Consider the following 12646-nt stretch of genomic DNA (forward strand, 5'->3'; position numbering starts at 1 on the left):
ATTGGTCTGAGGTTATCGACAAAAAACATTTGTCTAAGTCACTTCGTTTCTTTTTGTCCAAGTTGCTTCTCTTTTCGTCTAACTCACTTAATTCCTTTTTTCTTTGTGAGTTCGGAAACTTGACCCAACCCATTTTAAATTTATAATAATTTATGTTGTTTTTATGTATTATGTAATTTATAACACATAAAAAAATAAATCTATATTTAATATATAATACTACTCTAATGTAAATATTAGAAAAATGTTAAGATGACTATATACAAAATTTTAATAAATAAAAAATGGGATAAATCCCGAAACTATATACAAAATACGGTTTAATGTGCAATTGTATACATGAACTTTAATTTTGTGCAATTTTATACATGAAATTTCTATTTGATTCAGTTCTTGTAAATTATCAACACAATTATTGATATAATTAACATAATTTTATGTTTATATATTGCATGAACAAATAATTATATTTATCAAATATCAAAATAAATCGATGTATTTATTTCTTTAAATGTATATGATTAAATCAAAATTAAAGGTTCAAGTATACATTTGAACCACAATTAGGGTTTCATGTGTATAATTGCACTAAATTAAAGTTCATGTATACAATTGCACATTAAATCGAAGTTCATGTATAATTTTGAGATTTATCCCAATAAAAATATATGAAATTATTAAATATTAAATATTAAATATTAAAATAATATAATATAAATATTTAGAAAAAAAATTTAAAAAAATACGGTGAGCCTAGGCTTGGACAAAACTTTAAGCTCATATTTCGGGTCGGGCTGGGGCAAGCATAAATTGTGTTAATATTATGCTTAAGCCTGACCCGAACCTGGCTCAATCCGACACGTGAATAGGTCTATACCCCCTCTTCCACAACTAATATTAATGGTAAAAACACATCTTAATTTGTCAATCTCGATATCAAGTAAATTAGTTCCTTTTAAAAAAATTGGAATAATTTAATCGTGTCAATTTCAAAAGTGAGTTGATAATAACATTAATGCTTTTTCATCAATTGTAATCATTTCGATTGATATAATAATAAATTTAGTCCTCGATTTTTATGTATTATGTGTAAATATTGTGGGCTAAACTTGTTAAATAAATAACAAATTGACAAACTGTGTATACTTTGAGTGCTGAATCTGTTATTATACCAGTAAAAAAATGGTTAAAATATGCCATACGTCTATGCACTCTTCATCTATTTTGTGTAGATAGTGCAAGCTAAATTTGTTAAATTAATAAAAATTTGACAAAATGTGTAAACTTTGAGTGCTAAATTTGTTATTATACTAATAAAAATAGTTTAAATATGCCATAAGTTCTTGTACTCTTCATAAATTTGAAATTAAAAATCCCTTTATTTTTATTTTTAATAATTTAGTCCCACTATTTTTCAGATTTCAAAATTCAAGTCTAATTGTTAAACCTTTTAAAATTATTTTGTTAAATTCAGATTTATTATAATGTAATTTTTTTATTTATATAGTTATCAAGTGAGTTTTTTTTTCAACCATTTTAACAAAAAAAATGTTAACAATTGGACTTGGATTTTGAAATTTGAAAAATAAATAAACTAAATCTCTAGAAATAAAATTTCAAATCTATGAAGAGTACAGGGACCTATGGCACATTTTAACCATAAAAAATATACAATTGATGAAAAACTTTAACTCTGTGAGTAATTGTCCTTAGTCGCTTACATTCAAAACTAAAATGGATTAAAGTGCTTTGTTTTTTTTTCTAGAGACCATTTTACTAAATATCAAAATTAAAAGGGACTAAAAAAAGTCATTTTACCAATATTAATACATGTATCAATAGCTAGACATTGCATGCATGGACCCCCCTCAAGAGAGAACAATAAGCAAAGCAGTATTTCTACTATGAAACTGAGTTGGTATGAAGTAAAATATGGTCTGTCTGTTGGAGGGGTCAACTGAAATCCAATTCTTTGCACAAATGGCTAAACCAAAGTTCCAAAAGTAAAGAAAAAATAATATATACATATATATATATAATATGAAGGATTAAATAGAAAATATTTGTATTATAAAGACAAGCACATGGGGGTTGGTCATAGTTATAAAAGTGAAGCAAGAATTCAAAAAAGAAAGTGTGTGCCCCAATAGAAAGAAAGGCAGACAAAGGCCATGTCCATGTCCATGTCCATGATCGTGATACTCTCACTGCATTGCCGAACCAGAAAGACCACCACCATTAATGAAGGAATCTCTCTCTCTGGGATAGACAGTCAGCAATATTAATAGCCAAGGGGGTAACTAGTCAGACCTGTTTTTAGAAATTGGATGTGCTATTCAATCCTATTTGGATTTAAATTCACCAACTTGATTGATTTTAATTGAGTTTGCCTTCACTTGATTTAGTTTATGTAATACGAACGTGAAACCGCCTTAAACAAAAAAATAGTTTCAAATTCAAAATGACTTAAAGTTGAAATAACACGAAAAAATAATCAGAAATTATTTTAACTTGGTACCAGTACATGCCATTAAGTATTGGGAGGGTCTACTTAAAATTTTCAAAAAAATGAAGGGGTGTAATTAGATTTTTCAAATTTCCAAGGCTTACTAAGAAGTTCTAAAAAATTTGAGATTTAATTAAAATTTTTAAAAATAATTCTGGAGGACTAATGAGAATTTTCAGAAAAGAAAGTATTCAAAATCAATAAAAATTTTGAAAAAAAATTAAAAAGCATAATGAAAATTTGACAGATAAACCTAAATAACTCGAATCTAAAATAATATAAATTTAAAATAAGTTGAAACCAAAACCAAAATAGTTGGAAGACCTTGCTCCTCTAATTTGCAATAGTTTTGTTATAATAATTTGGATTCCCGCTTATCCATATGCACATAGTCATGACGCGTACAATTATTTGATTTTTGCTCACGTGATACAGGAGGATGAATTAATATATATGTATATGGGACCAATATGTAGGTACTAATATCGATGTGTTTCAGATTTATCAAATATTATAATTTATACCTTAATTACATACACATTCAATTAATTTTAATTACTGAAATACCATTAATCATTTCTCTCTCTATTTAAACACAAAAATTGCTTTCAAATTTCCGAATAAATTAGCAAAAAATGCCGTTTTTCTTTCAAAAAACAAAATGAATAAATCAATTTTTGACATATTTATTAGAATAAATTTTGAAGAGAAAAAATAAAAATGCGTCCAGCTAAAATTTGTGAGTATCGATAGTATCGATACTTTCTTAAGGTTATCGATATTTTTGACTACGCAATAAAAAACGCATCCCACTGGACACGTTTGCTTGCAAAGTAAACTAAAAACACGTCCAACCATCCAAAATCGGTCTATTTCGATAAATATGACAAAAATCAACCTGTTCATTCAATTAACAATTTTTTTAAAAACGGCATTTTTGAATAATTTAGCCTAAATTTCCCATTAGTTTCACTTTATAAATATATATATCAAACAATCATCTCTAGTATTATACAATAAAAAATTATAATCAACCATAATACAAATAAATAATGTATAATAAAATCAATTAATTATTTAGAATACCCAAAGATGAAAAAGGTGCAAACTGTGTATTGCGTCATTGATAATCAATCAAAGAATTAAATATAGCAAAGCAACATAAATAAATTCGAAAAACAAGAAACAATTAGATATTTACATTCTATGAAAAAACCATAATATATGGTCTTCTGCTATACATCATAGTTTGCATAATCATAAAATACAAACAACTTCATGTGTGAACTTTGAATATATAACCTTCATTATCATGGCTATATCTCATTGTTCAAGTTAATCCAAACTTAACCCTAATTATGGTCCAACATGTCAAAATGTTATATCTATACATGGCCTACGTTGCTCCTTTGCCCGAACATGAGTATGAGGGTATGACCCTCCAAACATCCTCTAAAAACATGAAAAAAAAAGCCACTTTAAGAAAGATAGATTGTACCTGTACCCGAGACTCATTCGTACATACCATCTTCTGTAAAGCAGGATTATGCATTATTCTATGTTAAGAGGTTAGCATAGGCATCTTCCTGAAGCATTCTGGTGAAACTCGGAAACCAGAAGGTATACCCTTTGGCTTGTAATAGTAAAATCGAAAATGAATTATAGCTCACAAGTAGGCCAACCAACAAGCATACAAGCATGGTTACAATCAAAACATGTTACTGATTATGACTCGAATTGCGTAGCTTCATTAGTTTGTCTCTTAACATTGCTGCAAGAAGTTGATTCATAATGTAAGACGCTAAGGGGATGCTAGACAGAATGGAAAAGTGGAAGGATGGAAAGAGGGTGAAAAAGTGAAAAGAAAATCGATATTGAGTGTGATCATTAGGAAAGAAAATAGAAATCACAACCATTTTCCATCCCATGAATAAATAAATAAAATCATTCCAATTTGGAACAAGAAGAGTAGATAAAACGTGAGATGTAAGTTAAATGTACAAAATTATGAATTCATTTTCTTTCCTCTCGTTTCTCAACTCTACTGAGCATTGAATGGAAAAAAAAGAATACATTTTTCTTTCCATTTTCCAACTTTCCTATCGAGCAAATCAATATAAAGAAAATATATATATATTTCTAGGTTTCTACTTTTCCACTCCAATTTTCCATACTTCCAATTTTTTTTCCACCTAGCAAAGCCTAAGATGAAACAAAAATATATAATTGAACAAAGAAGGTAGATTCTATAATCTTTATTTTGGTTGGAAGATTATATTCTATGTTCTTATTACCTGCATCATTGTACCTTTCTTCTTCAACAGCTAAATTCATATTCCTCACCAGATCAAGCTCCTCTGTTAATAAATCCGGACCCTCCATAGCGCTGGAAATACACAACCGTGCTTAGAGTTAATATAAACCAACCGGACTTTACGAAAAACACCAAATGTAGCACACACAACATACCTGTCAAGCACTACATCGTAAGTAGGCGTTGTATCGCGCACTCTGCCCATCCCGAAGCCAATTCTAATAGCATCTTCCAAGACAATTTGTTTACTTACATAGATCGGAGCCTGCATATAGAAAACACCAATTAGAAGCTGCGAAGAAGCAAACGGTTGAAGTGAATACATTATTGAACCTCGTAAAAACGAGTCATTTGACATTGACATAGAGAGACAGATTGCAAATTGAAAATACTGGACCAACCTACTTAAATTGAAACGGCAGTAGGAATCACAACAGAATAAGACTAAAATGCAAGCAATTGCCCTTTCGTATTGCAAAAGATCGGTTCATTGTAATTTCCAAGTACATACCTTGCATCTATGAGCCACATTGATGGCATCCGAGGGCCGTGCATCTACACTTATCACATCATTTTCTCCCGGCTATAAACACAAAAACAATAACTGAATCAGGCTCCTTTATCGAATGAATAAAGATCGACAATGCAATCTTTTAAGTTCTAATCACCTTGCTAAAATACAACTTTGCAAAGTAAGTATTGACAACTCTTTCTGTAATTCTCACCATTTTAACCTGAAATGAAACACAATGTATAAATCAATGAAAAGAGACATTACACAATAACATCACTAAGTTTGTAAGAGAAACTAGTAATTGGTTCACAATTGAGAACATCGAAGCGTCTCGAAACCATTTGACTCGATTATACCTTTCTTATTTTACAAAATTTCTTACTTATTTCCACTAAATCCAACCATTCAAAAGAGTTTTTTAATAGACATTATACGTAAAGAAACAATTAAACCAAGAAACTGATAAAATCTAGGAAAATTTCAGCATGAAAAAAAAAACCAACTTCATACTTCATATCCAAGCTTCTCCACAACATTTTTAACAAGATGGAACTGATCTGGACATTCCTGCAAAAAACCCAAATTTATTTCAAGATATTAACATAAAGATAACAAAAATCAGATGTTAAAAGAAAAATAGTAACAAGCTAAGAAATATTACCCCATTATCATCTCCCCAAAAGGAAGCTATAAGTTTTTCAACAGCAAATTCCCCTAGCATCAGCAGATTAATAAGTACTATTAAACAAAACAACAGATCCAAAATAAAGTGAGAAATATTGTTGATTTTCTTGTACATATATACCTACAATAATGGGTAACAAGAAATCCCCATCACAAGAAATCTTGAGAAAAATAGTTGGAGTAGGGAAACGACTAAGAAAAGATTGTCCAATAGAAGCAATTTTAGCCCTCGACATAGGATGCTGTTCTCTCCTCGATGATTGCCATTTAATTTCTTCTGTAATTCCTTGCCTTAACATCCGATAGTGCGAAACAGTTTCTACACCAAATTCAACAAAAAATTTCCCCCAAAATTATTAAAATTCAACCAAATTCAAAACACTATGTGTGTGTATATATATATATAACAAAAACAAAGACGAGTCGAAACCTGAAACGAGAAGAGAAGCTTCCAGGAACTGAAGATCTTTATCATCGTCTTCGTTGAATTGGGGATCGAAGCTACCACTACGGATCGAGTGGCAAGAAACCGGCCGGAGTTTCGCCGGGAAATGTAAACGGATTGAAGAAGAACGAATCGACGGGAAAGAAAATGCAGGGATGGTGGGATAAGTAGTAGCATTTGATTTATGGGAGAAAACCCAGAAAGTGGAGAATGTACGGTAGCAAAGTTGAGCTCCGAGCATTGTATACGAGAGATAAAAGGGAAAGGAACTGATTGGGGTTTGGATTTGGAGTTTAATTTGAAGAACAAGTTAACCAATGAAAATGACAATAAAAAAAAGTTAGTTGGAATTCGGAGAACAGAGTGGGGAAACACCGACCCGACAACATATGTACACGTGTTCAATTTATCTTAAGCTTTGACGTGGAAAGCTAAGCTTTAAGCATGTTTTAACTTTAGATTTTATCTACCCTTGTTAGTTTTTAATTTAATCCCTCGTGTTTGCCGTGGAAGCGGTTTAGGACGTTGTTCGATAGAGAAATGTCATTTTGTAAAAATAATGATATGGAAGATATCGAATAAATACTTTATAAAAATAATTCTTGCGTAGTTTATATTTTGGTCCTCTAACTTTAAAAAGTTATAAAATTGTCACTAAATTATTCAAAAAAATTTATTTTAAGTCATTGGGTTGATAATTTTTTTTTAAGTTCGTCTAGTGAGCTCTAAATAACGATTTGACGATCAATACAGTGAATACCTTTCAACGAGTAGAAGAACATACCTTAAATCTAAGTTGATTTGATGGTCAATGTTGAAGATTGGAGAAAAAAAATTGTTTAAGTTTTGGTTTGTAGATTTGCAACGTTCAAAAGTTTTTTCATGAACAAAAGCTAAATTGTAGAAGAAAATGAGGAGGGAACCTTTCAGTTGGTGGAAGCAATGTAAACAAAGAATGTCATACAACAACGATTTTAAGTGCAACGATTTCAAATAATTTAGTTAATATTTTGTAACATTTTAAAGCTGAGTGACTAAAACGTAAACTTATAATAAATTAATGACATTAGATGTATTTTATCCATAAGTTTTTTTATCTATGTTTTTTAAGTGCAACTAAAAATATGAATGTCACCTTTTTAACAAGCAGATATTATCTTCAATTGAGATTTTATCTTCATATTTTGATAAGAATTTAGGTATTTGAGGTGACGAGTTCACATCATGAGATTGAACCATACGTTGTGTACAATTACTTAGGGTAGACAAATATACATTTCCTATGGTTGCATTTTAACCCATGCCACTTAAATGATAACAATGAACACTTGATCAAGTTGATCTAAGCTAAATTAAGTGGTAACATTATTGGGGTTTAAACTTCACCATAAGCAAAGATAAGTGACCGTGCAGAATTTATCTCGACAAGACATTCCTCTTTGAATCCACCACTTTAAGAATTTGAACTCTTTCAAAATCGAGAGACAAAACTTCAATTAAAGACAATATCAACTCATTGAGGAATCCATAGCTCCCAACAAAAAATACTTCAAAAACTTCTCTAAAAGATTCGGCCTCCCCTCAACAAGACTCAAGAAATGTATAAATCTATGAGATCTTAAACACTTGGTTTGTCCATGTTAGTTCGTTTACCAATCAAAGAACCAAACCACCTAGCAAAGCACATAGCTATCAAGACTAGACAACTTGACAGAAAACAACCCCGAAAAAACAACAAACTGGTCATTGAGCAAATCAAATAAACCAACAAGAAGAGCAACCCGAAACACAAGCTCCAGCACTCTCAAAGCTCACAATGTCTCCAAGCTCTATCCATCACCAAAAAGACATCAACAAAATGTATATATAACATGGTGTATACTTTTAGAGAAATGGAAAGTGACAAAAGGTATATATTAATCATTGATTTGATAAAATTTCTTAATAATATAATTACATGTGACAAGCTGATCAATATGTAGCAATTGGGTGCAAGAAGCAAACAAAAACATTCTTCTTATAAGTGAACTACCGGTTGTTTCATCAGCACCTAGTTTCACAACAACCTGAATGAATGCGGTTAAATTGATCATCTTTCATTGCTTTTTGGCTTGGGAAGCTGCTTCAATATCTTGATCAATTCATATGTTCTCATGTCTCGACCCAAGTAAAGGCAAAGATCGAACGGTGTTAAACCATCCTGAAACATGTAAAAGAATAGATGCATCAACAGAACAGCCAAGGAAAAATTAAGACAAACATTATGAAGGGACAGCAGTCTAAAATTACAGTATCACTCTATACCTTGTTTTTTAGCATCTTATTTGCCCCTCTAATTAGTAAAAGCTTCACCACATCGGTTCTTCTAGCTTGAACGGCGAGATGTAATGGTGTCCAACCGTCCTAGACAGGCCAAAAGTTGAAACAAGTTCATTGCCAAAACAGAAAAGAATATCGAAAACAAACTCATAAAACAACAAACTAGGAAAAGTTAACCATACATTGTCTTGAAGGTTTATATCAACATTGTATAACAGAAGAAGTTTAATAGTAGGAGTCGATGCGGCATTAACAGCATAATGCATCAAGGTGGCTCCATCCTGTTTGCAGCACAAAACGAGCATGTTAATATTTACACAAAGCCACTCTCAGTCAGTAAAATAAGGTATACTGTCAAATTATCTCAAGCCCCCATCTCCCTTTCTTTCCTAACATGAACACATCAACAATGATCACAATACAGTGGCAAATAAGGTTGTCACTGGGGAACCATTTAATAAACTAAAATTCCCATAAATTTCTGGAGTTTGCATATCTCACCTCATCACGAACAAATGGATTTGCCGATTCTCTTAAAAGATAGTTGGTAATGGCCTGCTTTTTTCCGATAATTGCCTTGTGAATTGCAGTCAAACCATTCTGCAACGAACATCAACAAACTCAAAAATCATGAAAAATTGGTAAAAATGTGAAGAAAGTCTCCCTATCTAATAGCATGTAATAGTTGACACAAGAGAGCAAAAGAAATAATTTACACAAGAATATAAAAGAGACCAAGATTTATTCTGTCAGCTAGAGAACATTTTAATACCTTGTCCACAGCATTGATGTCAACATTGTGTTTCAACAAAGCATCAACGAGGTAGAACTCTCCTGATGCGGCAAGAGTGTGAAGAGGCAACCATTTTCCCTATAGAAAGTTTCGGCAATATGACAAGGAAAATAGTCATTTCTCAAAAGTAAACATATATAATAATAGATACATTCAACCTTCATAGCAAATGAGATATTCTTGGTGAGCTAGGTATCAATGGCATTTTGTCATGGAATCCAGCATGTACAATGAGAAACCTTTCGGTTGTTGGTTCCCTATGGATAGCATGGGTGCAACCATATATGGTTAAAATGTCAAGACCTATGGCAGCTTCCTATTGCTTGGGCAATAGTTGGAACACCTTCTACTGGCAGCTGATAGTAGCAGCTGTTTGGAGTGCTATCAGACCAAGAGCTGACAAGGTGATATGGCACAAATTGGTCTGGTTTCATTTCAATGTTCCTAGGCACTCCAAAGGAGTCCAGGGACCAATTATGGTGATGTTCTTGGATTATGTCAGGTCCACAGACAGGTTGCATGGGCACATTCTATAATTTTATGCATGGCAGAATTTTCGGAACTTCAGAAGCTCAAGGTGAGTGATGTACCATAGAAGATCAAGGAGACAGTTGCAATGCACAGGGGCAAATATAAGGGAGGGAATGAAAATCCTGCAATTTAGCCCCTTAATGAATAAAGAAAATTTAAGTTATAAAATTGCACTCCCCCCCCCCAATCCCCAAAATGAAAAAAATTCTGTTTAATCCCTTCGGAAATTATGAAATCAGAAATTAATAAATACAATTATATTTTGACCTCTTAAAAATTTATAATTCAATTCCAACCCACTAAAAAAATTTCTGGATTCGCCCATGGCAATGCATTTATGCACTCACAACAAAGTTAAAGTTGATAATATTAACACTGTCTTATGTTCAAAAGAGGACTTTACTGTTTGAATTATAGCAGCTAGTTCGCTTATTTGGATAAATAGAATTACTACTTATCTAAAAAAAAGGGTACTTGCCCCATGTCAACAGGAAGATGCATGATACAAGAGAATAATCCAATAAGATGAGAACAGAATTTGCTTAAACAATGAACTAAAGAAAGCCAAATTTAATCAATAATCAAGAGCTCTAAAAAACTTACAGAAGTAGCAGCTGCTAAATCAGGTACACGCCTATTCAACATAAGCTTTTCTTCCTTTGTAAACAATTTACGTGAGCCTATATATATACATATTCAAGCACATAAAGATTAATAAGAACATTATAAAGAAACCAAAAAGAAAAAAAGCTTAATTCACTAAATTACCTTGAGTATTTTTCTCGGCTAGCTGATAATTTCCACTGTTGAAAAACTCAGCAACATCATCGAACCCTTTACTGTAAACTGCCCACCTAGGATTCTTTGGAGCTACGCGTTCACTCGAAGATGGGTTATTCACTGTATCCTCCATTGAATCTTCTTCGTTTTCCTTCTTGGGAAATGTCGATGGATTATCGAGAACCACGGGGTTCAACTGAGCTAATTTAGCTTCTTTATACTTCAAGTATTCTTGCGAATTCATGGTTCTAATAGGGACTAAACCTTGCTTCTTCTTCTCAACTCTACGCCCAAATTCCAACTGTTGCGCCATTTTTCGTCTTTCCTTCTTGGTTATATTCATCTCTTCTACCACATGGTTCCATTGCTCTGGAACTAAATTCTCAGCTTCAGTTTCTTGTTTGTTCTTTTTTGGCTTCGTTTTAGCAAATCTTGTGGTGGTATTGGGATTGTCAAACATGGAGTCAGGTTGGAGATAAGGGTCTTCGAATGCACCGTCTTCGAAGACGAGACAATCACCGATGACGTGTTCTTCGTCATCACCGACGGCGGCGTTGTCTTGGGTTATGTAAGAAGAGAGAAAGGAAGGGGAAACGGAATGTAATTTTCGAGGGAAATACAAGTTGTGAGGGCGGGAAAGCTTAGGAGGAGATGTTGAAAGAGAGAGAAATGAAGTGGACGAGATTTTGGGGGTTGGGGGTTTTAGCAATGAGGAAGGAGAAGGCAGTGACATAGCTTTTTGCTCTTCAGCTTAAAATCACCAATAAATTCAATTTTGTTTACACGAAGCTTATCAGGAAATGAGGCTAAAGAGACGATAATGATGATGGTCGATGATGGTGGATCGATCGGCTTCCTAGTTGGCCCATTAAACCATGCTTTTTAGATGATGATTCAGCCGGAAAGCCCATGCAATGCAAACCCAAACAACTCAGCCGCCCATCAGCCCAGACCAAAGGGCCGACATAAAATTCTAAAATTTTGAGGAGGTTGAAGGTAAATATTTTATTTTACTGGGGCTTAAATTATATGATTAATATCTAAAAGGGATCAAAATTACAAAATTTTCATTTATTTAAAGGACTTAAAGTAAATAATTAATGCTTAAGAGGGACTCCTGATGATATTTTCCCATTTTGTCAAGGGGTCAAAATCCTTGCCTACGGAACACTCCAAAAGCATAAGTCACACCCCAAACAAGGTGGTTATTAGGGATATGCATGCAAGTTATTCGAGTTTAATTTGATTTAATAATTATTGAGTTAAGTTAGAGCTCAAGCTACTCTAACTATAAGCCGAGAGGAATTTGCTCTTAGTCTTGACTCAAACAGTTTGTGTGCCTTATTCAGTTTTTCATTTATAATATATATTTTGAATTTTTTATTACAAATTACGTTATTATCTTCAATATATTATTAATTTTACATTTAATTATCAAGTTATTATGAAAAAAAAATTATCGAGTTCAAGCTTCAATACGTACGAACTTAATCGAGCTTGAACCAAGCTCAAAAATAAATATTTGATCGTACTCGAGCGAGTATTGAACTCTGTTCTCTTTCCAATTAAGTTTTATCTCAATTGGAACTATTACTATTATAATAATAAATAAATATATATATTCAATTTAAAGATTACGAAAAAGCTTTGAATAAATTATACATCACATAAAAATACCCGTTGTTTTAATATCAAAATATGTTACATATAAAAGATTGGATGATTTTTCCCATAAAATTCAACATATTTTTCTTTCAAAG

General features: G+C 32.2%; 2 protein-coding genes across 4 annotated transcripts; both read right to left on the minus strand.

The window, feature by feature from the left end:
* Window positions 1–3683: 3683 nt before the first annotated feature.
* LOC107937788 (bifunctional nuclease 2) lies at window positions 3684–6847 on the minus strand. 3 transcript variants are annotated; one of them, XM_016870765.2, is made up of 9 exons: window positions 6449–6839; window positions 6140–6337; window positions 5996–6048; window positions 5845–5901; window positions 5489–5554; window positions 5332–5403; window positions 4976–5085; window positions 4801–4892; window positions 3684–4277 (listed from the first exon to the last, which is right to left on the minus strand). In XM_016870765.2, the coding sequence occupies exons 1-9, from the start codon at window positions 6702–6704 to the stop codon at window positions 4225–4227; spliced, it is 957 nt and encodes a 318-aa protein (XP_016726254.1). In that variant the 5' UTR covers window positions 6705–6839; the 3' UTR covers window positions 3684–4224. The 3 variants fall into 3 exon arrangements, with proteins under 3 accessions (XP_016726254.1, XP_016726253.1, XP_016726252.1); XM_016870764.2 differs by having other exon boundaries at window positions 3684–3958; window positions 6449–6820; XM_016870763.2 differs by having other exon boundaries at window positions 3684–4892; window positions 6449–6847.
* Window positions 6848–8363: 1516 nt separating this feature from the next.
* Window positions 8364–11731, minus strand: LOC107937791 (ankyrin repeat domain-containing protein, chloroplastic). The gene is made up of 7 exons (XM_016870768.2): window positions 10875–11731; window positions 10710–10786; window positions 9555–9653; window positions 9284–9382; window positions 8965–9063; window positions 8768–8866; window positions 8364–8663 (listed from the first exon to the last, which is right to left on the minus strand). Exons 1-7 carry the CDS (start codon window positions 11617–11619, stop codon window positions 8553–8555), a joined length of 1329 nt encoding a protein of 442 aa, XP_016726257.1. The 5' UTR covers window positions 11620–11731; the 3' UTR covers window positions 8364–8552.
* Window positions 11732–12646: the final 915 nt, after the last annotated feature.

Source organism: Gossypium hirsutum, chromosome D03, assembly GCF_007990345.1.
Source record: "Gossypium hirsutum isolate 1008001.06 chromosome D03, Gossypium_hirsutum_v2.1, whole genome shotgun sequence".
NCBI classification, from domain to species: domain Eukaryota; kingdom Viridiplantae; phylum Streptophyta; class Magnoliopsida; order Malvales; family Malvaceae; genus Gossypium; species Gossypium hirsutum.

Excerpts from the sequence above, each read along its gene's own strand:
- LOC107937788 (XM_016870763.2), bottom strand. The coding sequence starts at position 6,704 with ATGCTCGGAGCTCAACTTTGCTACCGTACATTCTCCACTTTCTGGGTT. Across the intron at positions 6,338-6,448 it reads AGCTTCTCTTCTCGTTTCAG|AAACTGTTTCGCACTATCGG; the intron begins GTTTCGACTCGT and ends AATTTGGTGTAG. Across the intron at positions 4,893-4,975 it reads TACGATGTAGTGCTTGACAG|CGCTATGGAGGGTCCGGATT; the intron begins GTATGTTGTGTG and ends GTGTATTTCCAG.
- LOC107937791 (XM_016870768.2), bottom strand. The coding sequence starts at position 11,619 with ATGTCACTGCCTTCTCCTTCCTCATTGCTAAAACCCCCAACCCCCAAA. Across the intron at positions 9,064-9,283 it reads ATCCATTTGTTCGTGATGAG|GATGGAGCCACCTTGATGCA; the intron begins GTGAGATATGCA and ends TGCTGCAAACAG. Across the intron at positions 8,664-8,767 it reads ATAAGATGCTAAAAAACAAG|GATGGTTTAACACCGTTCGA; the intron begins GTATAGAGTGAT and ends TACATGTTTCAG.